Consider the following 21,135-nt stretch of genomic DNA (forward strand, 5'->3'; position numbering starts at 1 on the left):
TAGGACACTCGCGCAGTTCGTAAACGGTCTCTTTGCTGGACAAGCTTAATTCAGAATGTAAGGTATGCTGCTATTACTAGCCAAAACTATTTTATTCATGGGTGGAAATCTCATCCATCCAACCAACCAAGTAGTCGCGCAATGTAACCTGCAGCGAACAGTTTGGACGCTTGTCAAAGTATAACAGCACAGCTCGTATCGTAGCAGAACGGTACCCACGCTGTTACGTTCGTCGCGTATGTTTCATGGCTCCTAAACCGCAGCTTAGAAATAGAGGATAATACTGTAATAAGGTCACATTAGTGATTGGAACATTCGGAAATACACAATTTATCTCAGAGGCTGATTGTAGGCTCAAATATGCGCACACACATCGCGCTGCGTGTTCTGTCCACCTCAACGCTCAGCAGAAATTCCAGAACCGTTTACCACGTAGAAAACGCACGTCATACTAAACAGACAAAACGACTGCGAAAACAAACGCCAGAACCTACCGCCGAGCATATACCTGCAGTGCAAAAGACCGCTTTCACCCAAGCCAGTATGGCGCTGCTCATAGGCGGCGCCACTGCGTTCACAATATGGCGGTGCCTACGAAAAAACAGTCTATAGATATCTTTCAGTATTTTTACATACGGCTCGTCTGTACCCCGATTCCGTAATGCCTCCATGACTGCCGAGATTTCGACTGAACCAAACGCTTTCTCGTAATCAATGAAAGCTATATGCAAGGGTTGGTTATATTGCGCACATTTCTCTATCACCTGATTGATAGTGCGAATATGGTCTATTGTTGAGTAGCCTTTACGGAATCCTGCTTTTTTGGTTGACAGAAGTCTAAGGTGTTCCCGATTCTATTTGCGATTACCTTAGTAAATACTTTGTAGGCAACGGACAGTAAGCTGATCGGTCTATAATTTTTCAAGTCTTTGGCATCCCCTTTCTTATGGATTAGGATTATGTTAGCATTCTTCCAAGATTCTGGTACGCTCGAAGTCATGAGGCATTGCGTATACAGGGTGGCCAGTTTTTCTAGAACAATCTGCCCACCATCTTTCAACAAATCTGCTGTTACCTGATCCCCCCCAGCTGCCTTCCCCCTTTGCATAGCTCCCAAGGCTTTCTTTACTTCTTCCGGCGTTACTTGTGGGATTTCAAATTCCTCTAGACTATTCTCTCTTCCATTATCGTCGTGGGTGCCACTGGTACTGTATAAATCTCTATAGAACTCCTCAGCCACTTGGACTATCTCATCCATATTAGTAATGATATTGCCGGCTTTGTCTCTTAACGCATACATCTGATTCTTGCCTGTTCCTAGTTTCTTCTTCACTGCTTTTAGGCTTCATCCGTTCCTGAGAGCATGTTCAATTCTATCCATATTATACTTCCTTATGTCAGCTGTCTTACGCTTGTTGCTTAACTTGGAAAGTTCTGCCAGTTCTATTCTAGCTGTAGGGTTAGAGGCTTTCATACATTGGCGTTTTTTGATCAGATCTTTCGTCTCCTGCGATAGCTTACTGGCATCCTGTCTAACGGAGTTACCACCGACTTCTATTGCACACTCCTTAACCCTTTCGCTGTCACGGACGTACCGGTACGTCATCGCGCTTCCCCCCCCACAGTGTCACTGACGTACCGGTACGCTCTCTATCGTGCGTTCAAAATTTCGCGCCTAAGCGCAAAGCTGGCGCTCCTGGATTGGCCACGCCATCTGTTGACTCTTTCTACAAGTTCGTATATTCGCCCCGACCTGTGTTAATCCATGTATTGAAGAGTACGGTGCGACTGCCACTCCCCACTTTCTCTTTGCTGAGTGGCGCGGTGGCTCCGCATTCGCTGGATCATGCGTCACGCGCGTGTGGTTATGGGTTCAAGGGTTGTTCTGCGATCTCCGCTGGTTTGAAGGTTTTTATTTTTTCTTCTGTTGGTGTGTCTGCTACGGCGCGTCAAGTTCAGGCGCACGTGCCGTTGCCTCTCCGAAAAGGGTGACTCGATTGCTGCTTTCGCTCTCCCACCGCCCCCTCGCTTCCGACTTGCAGCAGTAAACGTAAAGCCCTTAGAACTTTGTTTAGCCTTTTTCCATCTCCCTCTGTCTTCTTGATCACGCAACGTCCCATTTCTCTCCGTTGTGCGGGCGACTGAAAGCGCATCCTCCCTGCGCGCGGTTACTTTCGGATCGCTCGGCGCGCGGGACCTTCGTCTGTCTGCTCATTGGAGCGGTGGCTGAATTCCGATTCAGAATACGAGCCGAGCTCGGATTCGGACTCTGACAGAGTCTCATTTAACGGATTTTATAGTCAGGCTGATGATGATGATGTTTACTAACAACAGCTGCAGAACACTGAAATGTGCATATTGCATTGACTATGTTATTTGTATACCAATCATAATCAAAAATAAATTGCTATGTTCATTCCCTGTTACGCTCGTTCCCTGAAACCAAGCCGACACTGGGGGTGCGTCACAACCAGAAAGGTCCGACAGCGAAAGGGTTAATGATGCCCATAAGATCATCGTTCATATCTTCAACACTAAGGTCCTCTTCCTGAGTTAAGGCAGAATACCTGTTCTGTAGCTTGATCTGGAATTCCTCTATTTTTCCTCTAACCGCTAACTCATTGATCGGCTTCTTATGTACCAGTTTCTTCCGTTCCCTCCTCAAGTCTAGGCTAATTCGAGTTCTTACCATGCTATGGTCACTGCAGCGCACCTTGCTGAGCACGTCCACATGTATGATGCCAGGGTCAGCGCAGAGTATAAAGTCGATCTCATTTCTAGTCTCGCCATTTGGGCTCCTCCACATCCACTTTCGGCTATCCCGCTTAGGGAAGAAGGTATTCATTATCCGCATATTATTCTGTTCTGCAAACTCTACTAATAACTCTCCCCTGCTATTCCTAGAGCCTATGCCATATTCCCCACTGACTTGTCTCCAACCTGCTTCTTGCCTACCCAGGCATTGAAGTCGCCCATCAGTATCGTGTATTTTGTTTTGACTTTACCCATCGCCGATTCCACGTCTTCATAGAAGCTTTTGACTTCCGGGTCATCATGACTGGATGTAGCGGCGTAGACCTGTACAAGTCTACGCCTCAGGAATCGGGAATCCGACTCCTAGTTCTCGTCTCTCCGCTAAGCCCCGGTAGCACAGGATGTGCCCGCTTTTTTAGCACTGTATATGCTTCTTTTGTCCTGCTAACTTCACTGAGCCCTATTATATCCCATTTACTGCCCTCTAATTCCTCCAATAGCACTGCTAGACTCGCCTCACTAGATAACATTCTAGCGTTAAACGTTGCCAGGTTCAGATTCCAATGGCTGCCTGTCCGGAACCAGGGATTCTTAGCACCCTCTGAATTACATAATTACATAATACCTCATTATATAAGTAGTCCTAATTATGCAATTTCTTAAATATTATAATTAGATGAAAAGCGTCATTGAGAAAATTGTAGAGCAACATGAAAAACTCCTGATACTGCTTTCTGTTGCCTAATACGTGCTACATAAATGTGTTTTTCAGACTGTGAAAGGAGCCCGCGAATACAGGCAATGTACCTCATGCGGCCAGTCGCGTGGCAATTTTACTTGCATTTGCGGGCTTCTTTCACCCTTGGAAAAACACTTATGTAGCATGTATTGAGTAACAGAAAGCGGTATCGGGAGTTTTTCATCTTGCTCTACAATTTTCCCACTGACCCTCAAAATGCCTCAAGCAGCCAGTCGCGCAGCAATTTCGAGTGAATTTGCGGGCTTCTTTCATGCTCGGAGAAACACTTTTATGCAGCACATATCAGGCAACAGAAAACACATCATCGTTAGCCTATTTTATGTCCACTGCAGGACGAAGGCCTCTTCCAGTGATCTCCAATTACCCCTGTCCTGTGCCAGCCGACTAACTAGCACCTGGAAATATTTAAATTTCATCACCCTACCCAGGCTTCTGCCGTCCTCAACTGCGCTTCCCTTCTCCTGGCACCCATTCTGTAACTCTAACCTACGCATTACATGACCTGCCCAGCTCCATTTTTTTTCTCTTAATGTCAATTAGAATATCGGCTATCCCCGTTTGCTCTCTTCCACACAGCTCTCTTCCTGTCTCTCGATGTTATGCCTAACATTGTTTGTTCCATCGCTCTTTGTATGGTCCTTAACTTGTTTTCAAGCTTCTTTGACAGTCTCCAGGTTTCTGCCCCATATGTTAGCAGTGGTTGAATGCACCGATTGTACACCTTTTTTTTTTAATGGTAATGGTAAGCTTCTAGTCAGGATCTGACAAGATCTGCCATATGCATTCCAAAGAATTTCTATTCTGTAAGTTTCCACCTCATGATCAGGGTCCCCTGTGAATAATTGACCTAGGTAAACATATTCTTTCGCATACTCTAGAGGCTGATTAGCGATACTGAACTCTTGTTCCCTTGCCCAGCTGTTGATCATTATCTTTGTCTTCTGCATATTAATCTTCAACCCAACTCTTGCACTTTCTCTGTTAGGGTCGTCCGCAATCATTTGCTATAACTCGTTGCCAGTGTTGCTGAACAGGACAATGTTATCTGAAAACTGAAGGTTGCAGAGATATTCACTGTTGATCCTCACTCCTAAGCCTTCCAAGTTTAATAGCTTGAATACTTCTTCCCAGCATGCAATGAATAGCATTCGAGAGATTGTGTCTCCTTGTCTGACACCTTTCTTTATAGGTATCATCCTACGTTTCTTGTAGCTGTGGAATCTCCATAGATATTTTCCAAGATATTTATGTAAGTGTCCTGTACTCCTTGATTACGTAATGCCTCTATGACTGCTGGTATCTCTACTGAATCAAATGCCTTTCCATAATCTATGAAAGCCATATAGAGAGGCTGATTGTACTCTGCGGATTTCTCGATTACCTGGTTGATGACATGGATCTGATCCATTGTAGAGTATCCTTTCCTGAAGCCAGCCTGTTCCCTTGGTTACTGAAGTCCAGTGTTGTTCTTATTCTATTGGAGATTATCTTGGTGGGTATCTCATATAATACTGGAAATAAGCTAATAATGCGCCTATAATTTTTCAATTCTTTAACCCTTAGAGGGTCGATTTTTTTCGCCATATGCGACCACCCAGGGTAAATATTTTTTATTGCAGATTCCAATTCTTCTTAGGGAGTTATTTCGAAAAAGATTTACCACAATTCTTCTAGGGTGACCGTAAAGTGAGAAAAAAACATGTTGCGTTGGTATATATGTACTCTTCATTCATCAATAACGACAGTAAAAAAGGAAATAAACTTATAAGAATTGAAAATTTGATGCATTGTTATAGTTCAAGGCTTTGAAAATGCGCACACGAGAATATTTCGCAAGACTCAAATGTTCCTGCTCTTACACAACAAATATATACATCCTTAGCGTAATCGAAGTGCATAGGTGCGCGCACTCAAGAAAACTGTGGTTGTATGACCATCAAAAAAGCAAAACGTGTGACAAACTTCTGCTAATCTTCATCTTATCGCCAACCAAAGGCAATTAGTTTTCGAGAGTCTCAAAAAAAAAAAAAAAAAAAGGGAGGAAGAAAAGCAATGGAAGTGCATGCACGGCGGCATCGTTCCTATGCGCACCCCTGTGAGCACTAAATGAGCGCGAAACAAGCGGTCGCCCTTTGGGCGATTAGTAACGAGATAGCCATCAGCTTTGCAAGCACAAGAAGCCGAAACAGCCCGCGGAACAAAGCCCAAACCACCACCCACCCGCACGCGCGCCAATGCGCAAGCAGTGCTATATAGTCGCGCGGTAGCTAACTAGCGCTAAAACAAACCATGCAACGAAAACCGAGAGAGGGAGGCACGCGAAAAGAATTCCCTGTATCGCCACATAGTGGCAGCACATGACAGGAAAAAAAAAGTTAAGAAATTAGCGTGCTTTTTAAACATACAGACGGCGCTGTAAATATACGGCATCGACCATTTCGGGCTTGGTTCGCGGCGCCGTATATTTATGTAATTGACCCTCAAAGGGTTAACATCTCCCTTTTTGTGGATTAGTATAATGTTGGCATTCTTCCAGTTCTCTGGGGTCCTTGAAGTCTATGACAGTTCGTATAAAAGACCGCTAGTTTTTCAAGCATTACGTCTCCTCCATCTTTGATTAAATCAGCTGTTATTCCATCTTCTCCTGCCACTTCTCCCCATTTCATGTCTTGCAAGGCCCTTCTAACTTCATCGCTAGTTAATAGGAGGAGTCTTTGTAACCTGTTCATTACTACTTTGAATGGAGGTATTCTGGCTTCTATGGGTACTGTACAGGTCAGTATAGAATACTTCCGCTGCTCTTACTATATCTTCGAGATTGCTGATGACATTACCCTGCTTATCTTTCAGTGCATACCCCATGGTTTGTCCTATGCCAAGTTTCCTCCTCACTGATTTCATGCTGCGTCCATTTTTTACTACTTCCTCAGTGTTTCTCACGTTATTATTTCGAATATCCCACATTTTCTACTTGATCAGTTTTGACAGTTCTGCAAATTCTATTTGATCTCTTCAGTTGGACACTTATTTTTTTGTCGTTTCTTTATTAGGTTTCATTCATTACCTCTATGTCGTCATCTCTCTGTTCCAAGGCTGCATATTTGTTTGCAAGTACCAGCCTGAATTGATCTGCTTTTACCCTTACTGTGTCTAGGTTGGTCCGTTTCCTCTTGGCCAAATTTACTCTTTCTCTCTTCAAATTGAGGTGAATCCTAAACCTCACTAACCTATGATCACTGCACTTTACCCTACCTAACACTTCTACATCCAGCACTATGCAGGGACCGGCAGAAAGTACGAAATCAATTTCATTTCTTGTTTCACCAGTAGGGCTTTTCCAGGTCAACTTTTTGTTCCTACGCTTCCTGAAGAAGGTGTTCATTATTTGCAGCTTATTCTTTTCAGCTAATTCTGCCAACATCTCTCCTGGAGTGTTCCTAGAATCGATGCGATAGTTGCCAATTGTTTACCAGCCTGCTTTCCCCCCTCTTTTGCATTGAAGTCGCCCATTACTACAGTATACTGAGTTGGCACTTTCTTCACCGTTAATTCAACATCTTCCTAAATCTGATTTATTTCATCATGATCATGACTGGAGGTTGGAGCGTAGGCTTGTTACTATCTTTATCTATACCATTGAAGTTCTATTACGACTACTGCTACACTCTCATTAATGCTGTAGAATTCGTCAATGTTGCCCGCTATGTCCTTATGGATTAAGAATCCTACTCTGTACTGCTTTTTATCTGGAAGTCCTCTATAGCAAGTACGTGGCCATTTGTCAGCACTGTATAGGCTTCACCAGTTTTAACCTCACTAAGGCCAATGATACCGCAAACAATGCTTGATAGTTTCTCGAAGAGCCCTTTTAAGCCAGCTTCATTCGAGAGTGCGAGTGTTAAATGTTGCCAGGGTCAGTTTCTAGGGTCAGTTTCCACAGAAACCTGTATCAGGAGTTTTTCGTGTCGCTCTACAATTTTCTTATTGACACTTCCCATCTAATTATAACATTTGAGAAGTTAATTAATTTAGTCTAATTATCTAATTAGTCAAAATGAAAAAAATATATAATTTGATTATCTCCAAGCCACAGCAAACAACATTATCTATGTTTGGTCCAGCTACGTGGCATTTGCACATTTTTAAAGCTTGGCTAAAGTTATGTGGGACACCCTGTATATGTTACAAGCAGTATATGTGCTACTGAAGAGTGCACCTCGGAATACACTGATCGAGCTTGCCAATATCACCAGCCCCCATTTCTGTGTGCATATGTATAAGAACTGCAAGACACCACAGATTTGACTATATAATCATCCGGTAAATAAAAAAAAAACCTATAGCATATTTTGTTATGTTCTTTTCATAAATCATACTCTAGCTAAGGCAAATGTTATAATGCACGGATAATTTACTGAGATTCACTGTAACATTAAAGGTGTTCATATACATTCAGTACTTGCCTAATGCCAGTTCCAACATTACACAGACGAAGAAATTGTCTTAACAGGCACTGCTGGGCTAGTTGGTTCATACTTAATTTGTAACAGCGCTTACGAGGACATCTGCTTGTTCTGTCTTTGCTGTGGTGTTGACCTCGTTAGTGCAACACAAATTGTAAGAAATGATTATAGCATTCACTGTAAGCACAAAATGTGGTGAAACCTATATACAGGTTGGGTGCCTGGTAAGTCAGTGTCTGTTCAATATGTTTCTTACTTCAAAAATTATACATTTGTATAAAACAATCTTAATGGATAACAGTATTCAAGGATTTTCCTGCCATGCAGATGGTAAGTGGCGACAGCATGGCTACTATGAATAGAATTCAGACTCCTGAAATGGCACAAAGGCCTCCTCCACTGGCTGTCCGGTGGGAAGTGTTGAACAGATTTGTAACAGTTTGAAATGATCTTCTGGGATGGGAGAAAGAACAAAGTGAAAAAAAAAGGAAGACAAGGGGCAGGGATCAAATGGAAATGTGAATGCAAGCAGTACGTTTAATTTTTGTGGAGTTCAGCAGATGCTATATTTTAATGTTCGTGCAAAGTTAATTACTTCAATTGCTTTTGCATGCGCAAGAAAGAATTCGATTGAAAACAGACTAACATTCCAGACACTGCCTAAATCCTTGTAAGAATGCAGCATTATGGCATACCTTCCATCTGTGCTCCCACCAGCTTGGAAAGGGAACAGGCAACCACCCAGTAGGACTCTAGGTAGCTTGAAAGCACAGAGCGAAGAAACTCCAGCATGGCAATGCTCTTCTCATCCAACATAACCTGAAAAGGTTGAAAACAGTTTCCAGATTTGGGCTTTATTAAAGGGGCCCTGAACCACTTTTTATCGCAGTGAATATAACGAGACCAGGAATCTGCACGCAAATGTGCAAATGGACATGTAAACTGAAAAGTTGAGAAATGCTTTTGAAGTTAGACTATTTTAGAAATGCTTTGCTGTACAAAGTACTTCAATGTGTTCAGCAGAAGCGTAGTTATTGGCAATCAAAAGTCGCGTATGATCACATTCACAGTGCTTCTGCTTTCTTCAATGACTTGCGATGTGAAGGCTACAGCGGAGCAGGCATGCCCACAGTGTTCCACTACTGAACATTACCATGCCACGCAGTTCAAATTTGATTTTCGATGTTCACATAAATGCCACTATTTCCGATTTTGGCATGTATGATGCACCCAATGCGATTTTCCTCAGCGAGCCGCAGTGCGCTCAGCCAGCAGACTCATCACGGCATCCAAGTTACGTAGCAGTTCGCAGGTACATGTTACTGCAGAGTCTACACACAACATTTGCTTTCTGCACAACAGGGCTTGAGAGCGCTCTCCAGACTGGCCTTGCTATGTGGTGCGGACTGGCTTTGTTCTGCACCAGCTTGACGGACGGATAGTAGCCACACCGAACTAGTGCATTTTTAAGTGCTACCAATAGCTCAATATGAAGTTAAGCCTGCCAGGGCATCTAACTAGGACCAGCCAGGAGTGATCGCACGCTGGAAAGCGTGTGTGTGGTCTGACCTTTAAGTTTGGCATTGTTTGAGGCTAGAACAATGTTCAAAATAAGTCAAATTTAGCTAGACCTGATTGCTACAACATCGATAAGCAGGGCAGCCAAAGTTTAATTCCCATGGGGGCAGTCTTGGCCGAGTGTGAGCAGACGATAGTCGGCTTCTTCCGGAAATACGTAATTATTACAGAGATTCGACAGCAGATTTTAGCTTAATTCAGCCTGTTTATTAAACTGCATCAATAAATATACACAGTAACAATATGAAGAAGCACAATAATCCAAACACCCTTCTTTATGGATGTCAGTTATAGGCCAATAGTATGGGGATCTGCTATATTATGAAATAGTGTGTTCAGAAAAGAGTGAGGAGTAGGTTTTGTTGAAGTGAAGCGTTTGAGAAAAAGGTGACTTCGCACTCCGCTTGTGAGCTCCCCGCACCACACAGGACTTCAAAATTTGGCCGAGGTGTTAACAGCAGCTCATGCTGTCTGCAGACTGCTTTTTCATCAAGTGCAAGGGGTGGTTCAGAATTCCTTTAAATCAAGAATTTTACCACCAGAAACAGACAAGCAATGCACTGCCAAACTGCCTGAAAATTTTCTGCCGGTGATGTCACCAAAAGAGCACAACGAAAAAAAAACGTACAATAAAAATACAGAACAAGAAACTGAATCAAAACAGCTAACATCTAAACTGACTTTTAATGCGAAACTATCAAGCTGTTTAGTTTACAAGCCAAAGTTTAGAACACTTTACATGCCAGATTCCACAAGATATGCTGATGATACTGCATCACGCAAGTGCCATGCTGTTCAGCATTCCCCCATTTGAAAAGCACTGCTATGCTATTAGTGCAGGGGTTTCCAAATATTGCTGTCTTTCAGTGTCCCTCATAGAAGTCCTACGAAGGATGACCACTGTTGCTATGACAAAGACAGTTGTCTTTGTCAGTTGTCTTTGTGAAAACGTTACACCATACTGAGGCTCTTTCTGTGAAAAGTGTGGCCAGGATTTCATGGGGAAGAACGAGGCAGCTCAAAATTAAATCTCCCAAAATCCTTCCTCTGCCCTTGACACGGCAGGTGTTGTCCCTCCAGTTTCTACGAGTATTCACCTCCCAATCTTGATTTACTCTCCTTCAACGGTTGCATAAGGCTAACATGGGCACAAGCTACACATGAATAAGAATTACAAAATTGAAGGCCCACAGATTTGTGGAAAGGAGATGTACAGGGCACACTATTAGTGGCAGCACTTCATGCGGTCAAAAAAAGTGCAAGACAATGGTGCACGAATGTGAGTGCCTATGGAACTTAAAATGCTAGCAAAGGTTCTGTGGAACACAGTTTGGGAACACTTTCTCTAAATACCTAGCATACATTACAGAGCACTACAATCCTTTCTTTACAATATAAAAGGTGATTTAATTTAATGGAAACAGATTTTAAAAACTTCAGATATAGCTGGTGCAATGATGCTTTCTCCATTTTTCTTCTTTCAGTATGACGGGCACTAGATGTTCGAGGGGCCATCACAGTCTATCTGTTAAATAAAATTGGTTAATAAACTTTTATTAGTTTTAACACCAACAATGCAATCGCAGTATTGGAGGAAGATGCTGCAGGAGGCAAGAATCAAGTCGTGGGATTTTAATAATGCCACCTGTTGTTAAGACATTCATCAACGAAAATTTACCTCTTCTTGATTCGATACCAAAACTTGGCACACGAAGAATGCTGGAGACACTGGTTAAACGCCTGTGCATCCCTCTTATCTCACGAAGCTTGTATCTTGGTGACCTACTATCACTTGCGGAGCAAACACGCAAATAAGTATTGGATGCCTCAGCAGGCTATCGCAATTAACTGCTCTGCATCCTGACAGTGTCAAGAATAAGTGGGCAACGCTTCCAGTGCTGTTTGTGTGCCATGTCGGAATTGAGCGAAAAATTCCCAATTTTCGTCTACAAATATCTAAACAGTGCATGGCATTTTTAAAACCATATAAACTGCTATAGCTTCCTGCGGCATTCTGCTGTAATACTGCCACTGTAACATGGGCTTTAAAGCCCGTAACATAAAAGTTAACAAATATTAGTTGATTAGCAAACAAAGTGGAATGGCTATAGTATACCCACTTAGTGTCTGCCACGCTGAAGGGTCATGTAGCGGAGAAAACATTCTTGCATCAGTTAAATGATCTTTAAATAGAAATCTGTATTAATTAAAAGACATCACCTTGTATAAATTCCATTTCATTTTATACCCTGAAGACACCCTAGGTGGCATCTATTACGTAAGGGGTGGGTAACATGGAATAAAAACACAACTGTTACGTAAGGGGTGGGTAACATGCAATAAAACACATCGGGTAACCAGTAAATGTCAGATAAGTACATCTAAATGTAAACACAGTATAGTAGACTTCCGTTAATTTGACTTCAGTTAATTCGATGAAGACCTAATGGACCGGCAGGTGCAAATGAATTTCTATAGGCCCAAACTTTCGTTATTTCGATCCTAAGATTGGCCTCCACCAGATAATTCGAACTTGACCAGTCAGCATGCACATGCCTGATCCCTATGGTGACCACAATACCGACCCCTTTAGTGGCAATGTCTGTCTCGGCGGAGCTTAAGGGACAGTGAATTCATTGAACACACTTTATCTCCTGTTAAAACCCCCATTTTCGGCCGGCCCGAGGAGAGTAACAACTGCAGCTCATAATGTCCGATTACAGTATTTATCCAATTCTAACATGAGCTTTTCTTTTCCCAAGAAAATAGGGCAGAAAATTGTCTGCAAGGTGCAATTGGACATGTAACCAAACTGCCTTGGAGAAATTCATATGCTTTACCACAGAACCCAAACGTATCAGAGCGACGCTGACTTTAGAAAGCCAGTTGCCAATGTGCAACACATATTAGACCTTTTCCCATTTTTCTTGCTAAAAAATAGAGTGTGCGTTAGATTTCTACTTCGTTTAACAGCTTTAATGTCATTTCTATATTAGTTTTCTACTTCGAACACATAAAAAGTGGCCGCGCAATTGGTTCAGGGTCGTATTAGAAAAGGGCAAATACTGCCAAAGAATCAGCAGTGTGTTTTGGTGTTTGTTTTTCAGCATCTTGTTTATTCGGACCACCGGTAATTCAATCAATAGCGTCAGTCCCGTCAGGGTCGAAATAATGGAAGTCGACTGTAGTACAGTGAAAGCAGACCTTCTAGTAGAAAAGAAACACAGTCAATAAATCATTACATATTAATAAAATGAGAATATGTTGTTATACAGTATACAATAATGTTCTCAAGTAGAAAAATTAGTAGTTACGGTATTTATGAATAAGTGGACTGGAATGAGAGCTCATACACACCCGGTACTGTTCCTCAACGATGTTGTACTCCTTACTGTCACCACTTTCATCACCCCAATCAAGTGCTTCCAATATAGCATCCGGCCACTTCTTGGGTGGACCAGGGATCGGCTTTTGGCTAGGGCACTGCATAAAAAAATAGTAAAAATTTGTTTAAGGCATTTTCTAAGACACACACACACACACACAAATGCACGTAAAGCAAAATTTGTGCAAATTTTATGAACTGCAGATTGGGGCACTCTCTCTGCAATAGCAACAAGTTTGTCCAATATTCATAAGGCATTCAATTATGTACATGGAAAAGGTTTGTTCAGCCCAATTTGAGTATAATGTCAGCAATGCTTAACCCATTACTGCATGTACTTTTTTTTCCTTATGAACAAATTAGGCAAGTCTGTCTATGTTCGAAATTCCCAAACAAACCAAGTTTCCAAAGAAATGCATTACTGTGGATCTGAGCAAAAATTGTGTATCATACATGATACACCATTCAGTTACCAGTATATTTTATAGCCACATGGAAAGATGTTTGAATTAGAACCTGCAGAAAATATCGCCAGTGGAAAAAGAACTGGTGCGATAAATGTAGATTATTTCTTGTAGCACAAGCTAGTAAAAGTTCCAGAAAAATGTGACATCATTTAGTCACTAAACGATAGCCTCAATATCAGCAGGATTCCTTTCCTTTTATGTGAATTTTCGTTTTACGTCTGCTACGAGCTTATCGCAAACAGAAAGATTGCAGAGTTCGTACAGGTCTCGGAGACAAAAATTCAAGGACTTTCAAGGCCTTGCCAAAGCTTAATTAAAGGGTGCACAGTGGCATTGCATGTAGAAATTTTTTACTATAACGTTTCCAAGACACTAAACTTAGACGTAACGAACTTGGTAAAATTGGCACTTCGTCATATTGAAATTGGACCTTTTATGCAAATAAATATGGTCACCAACATATTCTTCTTGCACGGAAGGCGTCATAAAGCTTTTTGCATCATCACGCGACCAGAAAAATAAATTTCATGATGAGAAAGGCCTTTCTCTATAATATTTGTGAATGCACAACGAAAGATATGCTTTCACGCCATGTCGATGTCTTTACATCAACGGTACAAAACGAAGCCTGAGAAGCTCTCATGTCCACTCCGCCGCGGCGGTTGATAGCACCACCTGCAGTGGGATGACTTTGCACCTGCCATAGATCACCTTCAAAAATAAAGCATGGCCACATGATAAAGAAAAAGTCAGCTGCCGCATCCACTTCTGTGCCGCGTACCCAATGCAGCACGATTTTGCCGTGTCACCAGCCTCACACGCCTTTCTCCAGTCTTCCTTCCACTCTTTTGAAACACGAGCCTGACAGTGCCGACAGAAAAGGGGTGGAAGGGAGATGGGGGTAAGCGCGAAAGGGTGTAACTGCGACAAAGTCTTGCTGCGCGAGGTCAAGAAATTCAAGAGTTTTTAAGGGTCAAAAAGAATTTCAGGGCTTTCAAGGGCCTTGAAAATATACTTTTCAATTTTAAGGGTTTTCAAGGATTTCAAAGACCTGTGCATACGCTGGAATTCCTTCTTTCTCTTTTGCGGGGAGTTTTTTGTTGCTGTTCTTGTCTTTAGTGCTTGGAACACGGCTGGTGCCCAACACTATATATATATATATATATATATATATATATATATATATATATATATATATATATATATATATATATATATATAGCCAAAGCTGTGGAATTTATTTTCTGACAAAATCGTCACAATAATGGTGCTATCGGAGGTATAGCCTGCAAGAACTTTATACTTTGCCACCAAATTTGTTTCTCTCTCGACACATCCTTGCTTTCATCCACAAAACAACCCATAACTTCATGCTGTATCATATCGCACAGCAATTAATGCTTACCTCACAGGATCACTAGAAAGTATTCAAACATCACAGTAGGCTAATAAAGAGCAAACAGACACCCTGGTATTTTTCTGTACCGTTTTAAAGCATAATGCTTATGAAAATGACCCGTTTGTTTGCAAACTGCTTGTCCACATCGCAGATCGCTTTCAAGATACGGCGGCCGCGTGAACGCCCGCCCGCCCGCCCGCCCGCTTGCCCGCCCGCCCGCTTGCCCGCACGCCCGCACGCCCGCACGCCCGCACTGTGCCTCGCGTGCGGAAGATGCAGTTTCTGCCTCGCTTTCCTCCCCCCTCACGCGCGCAAGATATTGAGCTGCGATCACCGGCTGAGCTTCGCAAGTCAATTGCGGACACGGCAAAAGTCCGTTTTATACGCCCTATTCTGACAAAAAATTGCCGCTAATTTCGTCGGCTGTAGCGCAGTCCGCTAAAAGCAAACTTCATTGCATTAATAAAATAAGTAGAACAAACTAAGGCTGAAATATGGCCTGTTATACCCGAAAGTATACGGTATGCGGGTGCGTTGTAACGAGCGTAGACTGTACTAAAACATTTGCATAATTGATCTTAGTTAATTAACTAATTAAGTGGAATAGAAAAATATTTTAAATAGCACTACATGACGGCAAACCACATGCCGCTGGTTTCATTCAGCTGCGGCTAAGCACGTTCAAGTTATGTGAGACACCCTGTATGTATGGTGAGCTGACGCCTTCTCAGATACCTTGAGCACCTGATATACACACATCGTCCAGTTTCTCAACTGGTTGATGACCTATATGGAAATGACAGATGTTATAGAACCTTCAAAACTTGCACCTTAATACCAAAGTGCTTGAAAAGAATTCAAATTTGTTTAGTTCAATCGCATAGAAGATGGTCTGGAGTAGAGCCCCTGCTGAACAGGTCTGGGAACATTATGAACAGTGATGACATGAGGATAGTGCGACAAACAAGGATGAATAGAAACCACAAGCACTTGTGGTGTCTATTCTTCTTCGCCCTTGCTTATCGCACTACCCTCATTTCACCATGTACCGCTAGCAACTTGCCCAAATGTCAACCTTGCTTTAATTAACAAGTACAGTGTGTACATTACTCAGCCAATCATATTAGCTTAACAGTTCTGCTAGATGCATATAAGTGTACTAAGAAACTCCAGCTCAAACTTGATTTCCATTAGCCGTGCTAAATTGCTTGGTCATGGCCAGGATTGGTTTAATGACACCAGGCAGGAGCGATCTACCACAAGCCACAAAAAGCCCGTGGGCAGCTTATGACATCAAAGGAAGCACAGTGCATACAAGGCCATTCAATTAAGGTATGTAGAGTCCTCTCATTGCAAGTATAAAAAGAGAAAGGGCACCATTATGACACATGACTACATACGCTGAGGTGTTCATGAGCGAATATTATGGCTGCAAGCAGAGAGCAGCTCTTCATTAACTCAAACACTTGTAAATCAGCTTTTTCCCTCGACCCTGCAATTTGTGAAAAATTTTAGGGGCACTTTAGTGCCACTTACCTGGCAGTTAGTTAGAACATTCTCCCTAACAAGGTTCAATATGGCATCACTGATCACTGCCTGTACACTGGAGCAGGGCTGGAATAAAGAATATATAGAGTTGGCTTCAGAAAAACATTTTACATCCAACAAGAGAAAAATCAAACAAAGTGCCACTTACCAGGACCAACACAAACTCGCGCTGGAGGATGTTGACGAGATCCTGGCATTTGCTCAGCAGGTCACTCCTTGAAACAACTACAAGGCTGTCACGGCCATGCATGCGGGTCATGTAGTCGCTAGTGAGACTATATAGTGCAGTGACTGAAATAAGGAACAAGCATAAAAAATAAAAAAAGATTTAGACAAACGATGCAGCTTTACAGGATGGTCATTAACATAGAGCTCATTTAAGCTTTGCCCACATACAGCAAGTGAAATGTTCAATGCTAAGCTCATATGAGCCTATTCTGCTCCAGTCTATCAGTCTGCTGGCACACGACACAGGGCCAAATCAATGAAAAGAGGCACGAAGCACATTAAGCACTGGCACACACTAAAAAATGTTTGCACCCTTTGGTGCTTATCTTGTCCTCAAACAATAATCGTCGTCTTTAACGCTACACGCCAGGTACTTTCAGGTCATGAAAGACATGTACGTTATCAGAGCGACACAGCATTTTTGACAGGAAAGTCAAGGACAGTTTTTCACGGTAAATGCAAGAAAGACAGATGATAATTATTTTTTGGGGACAAGGTAAGCTCCGACGGGTGCAAACTTATTTTAGAGTAAAATTTCATAGCCTGCTGCTTGAGTGAAACACTGTCCCAACTAATTATTTCATTCAAACTTTTTTTTTTTTTAATGAAAGCAGCAGCTAGAACTACTAGGTAAGGAAACTGCATGCATCCTTTAGTTCTCGCATTTTTATTCTTGCTAAGTTCTGGATATTAGCAATGTGACGTGAACATTAAGCAAGGACTGTGCTTTACTTCCAGAAAGTGCAGCAGCATGTGCTTGCCCTAGCATTTGCCTAATTCCTGGGCATGTACACAATCACATAGAATTTCAACACTACTATTGTTGCTCTGTAAGCAATTGCGGCAAAAATCTGTTTTTGGAGCCATATTACAGCTGTGACCTTCCCCTCTCATCCTAAGCCTGTCCTCTATTCTACACACAATCAAAGGTACTTTACATGCCACTAAAATGAATGGCCAAAAGATCAGTGAGCGAGTCAGGTGTTTGCTAAAAGCCAAACAAATTATTATGTGCTCCGCCTTATGACATTATCAAATATGTTTCTACGGCTAACACCCTATACTGTGACTCAGTATGAATGGCATGCTCAATACTGCAAGGAAAATGCTAGAGACAACCTGAGGATTACAGAGCCACTCAGCCAGTGTGAAAAAAATGACCATGAGGGTCTTCTTATTGAGTAGCGCACGATAAATGACGACACAAGAACAAATGACAACACAAAGTGCTTTGTGTTGTCGTCTTTTTACATCACTGTTCAGCCTGCGCTACTCAGTACAAAGATCATGTATCAACAAGCCCAAATTTCCACCATGAGATTAATGAAGGGTGAGCCACACCTTAATCATAACATCAATGGGCAATTGTAAATGTGAAAATATTGCAATAGAAGAAATCATGTGTTCTGTCTGGCAGTCTCATTTCCCGATGGCATCACACTAGTCCACCAGGTACATATACTGACCAAGTTCCTAGCCAAACGCAGGTTCGCTAAGAAAAATATTTTGCACTTGCCTAACTGCACTCCAATTTTCAAAGTGAAATTGACCTTGAAACAATATTTCAACAACGATGCACCATGCCAAGGAATTTGTAACCACACACCTCAATTTAAAAAATTTTAATTCTGCCATTCTACATGCCAAAACCTCAATATGATTATGAGGCACACCATAGTGGGCACTACGGATTAATTTTGACTACCTGGAGTTCTTTAAGGTGTACCCAATGCACGGTACATGGGCGTTTTTGCGTTTTACCCTGATCAAAATGTTGCCGCAGCAGCCAGGATTTGATCCTGCGACCTTGTCCTAAGCAGTGCAACACCAAAGCCACTACACCACCTTGGCAAGTGCTGAATTCAATGTTGTCTGAGTGAGTAACTTCAAAAATCAACAGACAGTTTCTGTAGCAATAAATATTGCACATAGGTATGACCATTTTGGTTAAATACCACAAAAATTGGTAAGGCCCATTCCACTTAAGCCTTGTTAGACACTATGTTTGCTGCTTTCATCACTTGGCTTTGTTAATGGCTCTGTTAGCACTACCAAATTAAAAAAAAAAAAATATAGACAATCACATCTGTTTGCAAACGTTTTAAGAAGAGTTCACTATGAAGCATCCTCAAGAATTTTCTTTGCCAAAATATTAGATACCTTTTACTCTAACAAACCAAACATTTAAATATGTGATAACTAGAAAAAATATATTGCAAAGAAATTTTAGAAACACCAAATAAACTGCATTAAACAGAACAAGGACTTGTCAATACTGCAGTACAGATGTTTACAACATGCTGATAAGTGCCTCCAAGTTTTTTTTTTTTTTTCTGCCACAGTTTTGAGAATTTGGAGATGCTAGAGATGAGCAATAAATGAATAAGCTGTAAAACAGAGGATACGTGAAAATCTGCCATGTGTTTTTTTTTCCCATATTTAAGGTGCAATACAAAAGATGTCTGACCTTATCTTTACCATACTGCTGAAGCAGAGGGCTGCATGCACAAATAAAGAAAGGAAGGGTGGTCCATGGATGGCTGCACAAGCCTTATTTACACCACTCATGCAAGGTCCGCCACATTCTGTGGGTCAAATGGAGTGTCTGGGAAAGCACACTTGAAAAACTTCGCATATCCCTTACTTTATCTAGCTGCAATGTGGGTGGCAGTTGGTTAACCTTCACATCTGCCGGATGTCTTAAGTTTTCTTACCAACAATTGCTTCATGCACAAACACTGGGAGTACAGCATTGGCATAGTACTGCAGCTCTAGCACAGAAGGAAGGTGTAGTGCAGGCCGGTAGAAGACAATCTTGACATTGTTATTCTCTGTGTCACCCGATGACCACTCCATCTGGACCGTCTCAGAGATGACCAGTTCCTTGCCCAGCAGGGAACAAGCATGGCGCACCGACTCTCCACTCTCACCAGGGCACATCACCTGGTGATCTCGCAGCGACACCGCCGCTCGCAGCCAGCAAAGGCTTTCCGCCAACTGCTGCAGTGTGCCGCCCTGCAGAGACGTACCACACCAATACTTAAGGGCCACCCTAATGTACTTTTCTATCAGTTTATGTGTGTGTGTGTGTGGGGGGGGGGGGGGGGGGGGCAAGGGGGGGAGTAGAGTCCTGCAACATCACTGTTCGTCCCTTCCTGCATCTGAGACTTTTGTGACCTTTTATCCACTGTGTGGCACTGAGATGCATGCATATCAGGTCATTGAATACAAAAGCCACCCCTGACAGGTTTGCTTGTACAGTTAATCAACAAATGTTAACCAGCTGACTGCCAATAAAGACAAAGACGTAGCATGATCGCTGGTGTCAGAATGTGTTACACTGCGGCAAAAAACTAGGCATGTCTGCAATGAAGAGAAAAGTTGCACACTAGAGGAAAGCAAGGACATACTACAGAGAGACATTAATGATTTCTTCATAAGTTGATATTTGATATTTACATAGCAAACATTAATTTAACCCTTTCACAGGCAAATTTTTTACACGCAGCACAGGTGTCTACTTACGCAGAATTTCCACAAGACATGGTCACGAAAGTTCCCTGTAAAAATGTCACATTTCAAATTCTTTCAAGAAAAAGTTGTAGACGTACTCTGGTGGAAAATATTGTTCCTGCTGCCCAGTAGGCGCACAGAAGAAAAAAAAAATATTTATTTTCGTATTACTCAAGAAACAACAGAAGACTTGAAATGCCTTTCTATGATGCAAAAAAGTATATATATTACAGTGTCATTTTCCATGATGCATCCTGAACAAGGGGTCTGCGCAAAGTGGCATAGTACAGCACTGGAAAAGGTACTGCATACGCTTCTCTGCCCCGTTTATGCTGCAGTGCCAGTGCATAATGCATAGACTCGTGTAAGGGCCGCATTTTTTTTCACAATTTTGGCAAAGTGCAGCCCTTATACGGGACCGAACCTTTCGGTCAATATAGCGCCGGCGCAACCAGCGACTTGTGCCCACCCCAACAATACGGTCATTTGAGGGATCACCCAATGTTTGTGCGCAGGCGTGAGTACGAGCGGGTGTGAAAGAGAAAATCTGGGGGGCTTTTGCTCCTTGAGTACCTGTCTTTGTCTAGGCACTACGTAGAAGTTTCTGTGCTCGTGTTGTATACGTTTGTCCCCTACGCATGCTGGCATTGTGGAGTGGGGTCGAGTTTGTTTACACTCCGATGTTGGCTGCCCGCGAGGTGAGGCAGTGAGCACAGATGCCCTATTTGGTGATGGGTGTGCCTGAAGGTATGTCAGACAGACTTTCTCGCGCCTGCGGCGCTGGTGCTGAGTCAGTCATGCCTGATTAAACCTTTCTTGCCCCTTACAACGCTCTACTTAAAGAAAGAAAGACATCACTGATTTTTTCGAGGGTGCAGTAGCAGCCGTAGTAGAGGCCCGGCCTGCTCTCCTGGTGCAGTATCTTTGCTCTTGGCAGGCTTTTCGTGTGCTGCTGTCCGCGACTTTTCAGGAGCATTTTTAGTGGTCCCTTTTGAGTGGAATAAATGCGCAGCGCCTCAGCAACCGCAGTTCAACGCCAC

At 42.4% G+C, this 21,135-nt stretch overlaps 1 protein-coding gene across 2 annotated transcripts in view; it reads right to left on the minus strand.

Annotated features, from left to right (window-relative positions):
• Positions 1–21,135, minus strand: part of mino (glycerol-3-phosphate acyltransferase mino) — a 126,869-nt gene that overhangs the window by 14,054 nt on the left and 91,680 nt on the right. For both annotated transcript variants that reach the window (XM_050191070.3, XM_050191069.3), the window contains exons 16-20: positions 19,297–19,597; positions 16,503–16,645; positions 16,343–16,420; positions 12,913–13,038; positions 8,673–8,796 (exon numbers count right to left, since the gene is read on the minus strand). In XM_050191070.3, coding sequence (XP_050047027.2) covers positions 8,673–8,796; positions 12,913–13,038; positions 16,343–16,420; positions 16,503–16,645; positions 19,297–19,597 — 772 coding nt within the window. The remainder of the gene's footprint in view (positions 1–8,672; positions 8,797–12,912; positions 13,039–16,342; positions 16,421–16,502; positions 16,646–19,296; positions 19,598–21,135) is intronic.

The sequence above is a fragment of the Dermacentor andersoni genome, chromosome 1 (assembly GCF_023375885.2).
Source record: "Dermacentor andersoni chromosome 1, qqDerAnde1_hic_scaffold, whole genome shotgun sequence".
NCBI classification, from domain to species: domain Eukaryota; kingdom Metazoa; phylum Arthropoda; class Arachnida; order Ixodida; family Ixodidae; genus Dermacentor; species Dermacentor andersoni.